The sequence below is a fragment of the Merops nubicus genome, unplaced genomic scaffold (assembly GCF_000691845.1).
Source record: "Merops nubicus isolate BGI_N331 unplaced genomic scaffold, ASM69184v1 scaffold39873, whole genome shotgun sequence".
Classification (NCBI taxonomy): domain Eukaryota; kingdom Metazoa; phylum Chordata; class Aves; order Coraciiformes; family Meropidae; genus Merops; species Merops nubicus.
This window is the reverse complement of record NW_008597572.1, coordinates 1-1192: the sequence shown is the minus strand read 5'-3', so window position 1 is coordinate 1192 and position 1192 is coordinate 1. Positions and strand designations below refer to the sequence as shown.

The 1192-nt window shown below is 62.8% G+C and overlaps 1 protein-coding gene across 1 annotated transcript in view; it reads left to right on the top strand.

Moving 5' to 3' along the window:
- Positions 1-542, top strand: part of CHPF (chondroitin polymerizing factor) — a 2826-nt gene extending 2284 nt beyond the window's left edge. Inside the window, exon 4 of the mRNA XM_008936756.1 lies at positions 3-542. Coding sequence (XP_008935004.1) covers positions 3-455 — 453 coding nt within the window. The 3' untranslated portion in view covers positions 456-542. The remainder of the gene's footprint in view (positions 1-2) is intronic.
- The last annotated feature ends 650 nt before the right edge of the window (positions 543-1192 follow it).

Genomic DNA, 1192 nt, shown 5'->3' with positions numbered 1-1192 from the left:
GCTGCCGGATGAACACCATCAACAACTGGCAGGTGTTCTTCCCCATCCACTTTCAGGGCTACAACCCTGCCATCGCTTACCACAACCAGGTGCCACCCGCCACGCTGGACCTGCTGCGGGATGCGGGGCGCTTCGACCGCGATGTCTTCCACGAGGCTTGCTTCTACAACGCTGACTACATGGCAGCACGCACCCGCATGGCGAGTGATGTGCAGGAGAACGAGGACATCCTGGAGACCCTGGACATCTACGACATGTTCATCAAGTACTCCAACCTCCATGTATTCCGGGCTGTGGAGCCTGCCCTGCTGCAGCGCTACCGGCACCAGGCTTGCAACCCCCGGCTCAGCGAGGAGATCTACCACCGCTGTGTGCAGAGCAGCCTGGAAGGTGTCGGATCTCGCTCGCAGCTCGCCATGGTGCTTTTTGAGCAGGAGCAGGGGAACAGCACCTGAACCCTGGGGTGTGATGGGGCTGGCTGTGCCCTGCTGGGCCTGCCTGCCCACCTTGCCGCTTCTGCTGCCCAAATCTGTCTTCCTTCTCCTGGCAGCTGCAGGGATCACCAGTGCCCGAGCTTGTGACCTGCCCGGGCTGGGGTCTGCCAGCCTGGGGTGCCTGGCTCCTTCCAGAGCGGCCACAGCTGTGCAGACCCCGGGATGAGGTAGGCTTGGAGTTGCTGAGCTGTGAGCCAGAAAGCCCAGCTCCTCACCCCGAGCGGCTGGCTGCCAGCCCCATCCTTCTGTCCCAGCCTTGCTGCCCAGTGGTGGTGGGGGGCAACGTCTCCTGCTGTCCCCCCTCAACCAAGGGTATGCCTAGCCCAGGGCCCCATGCTGTGGGGCCATGACTGCCGCGGGGCTGGGGACGATCATGTGTGGTTCCCCCAGCACCCTCACGAGGTTGTGCCCCTCGTTCCCCCGGAGCATCAGCCTGGTCGTGCAGGGTCAGCAGGATGGGGTACATCCTACCCTAAAAGAGCAATAAGGAGGTTTGTTTCGGAATTTTGTGACTTGGCAACGAGTCAAAGCACTTCTGGTGAGTTGGGGCGGGGGGTCCTGGCCCCAGGGCCGCTGGGCACAGGGGATGCTGGATCCTGCTGCATCGTGTACCATGAGCTGCTCCCCATGGGAACCGTGACCCGGGCCGATTTGGCCTTCGCAGTATCGATAGGACGTCGGAGATGGCAGCCCTCGGC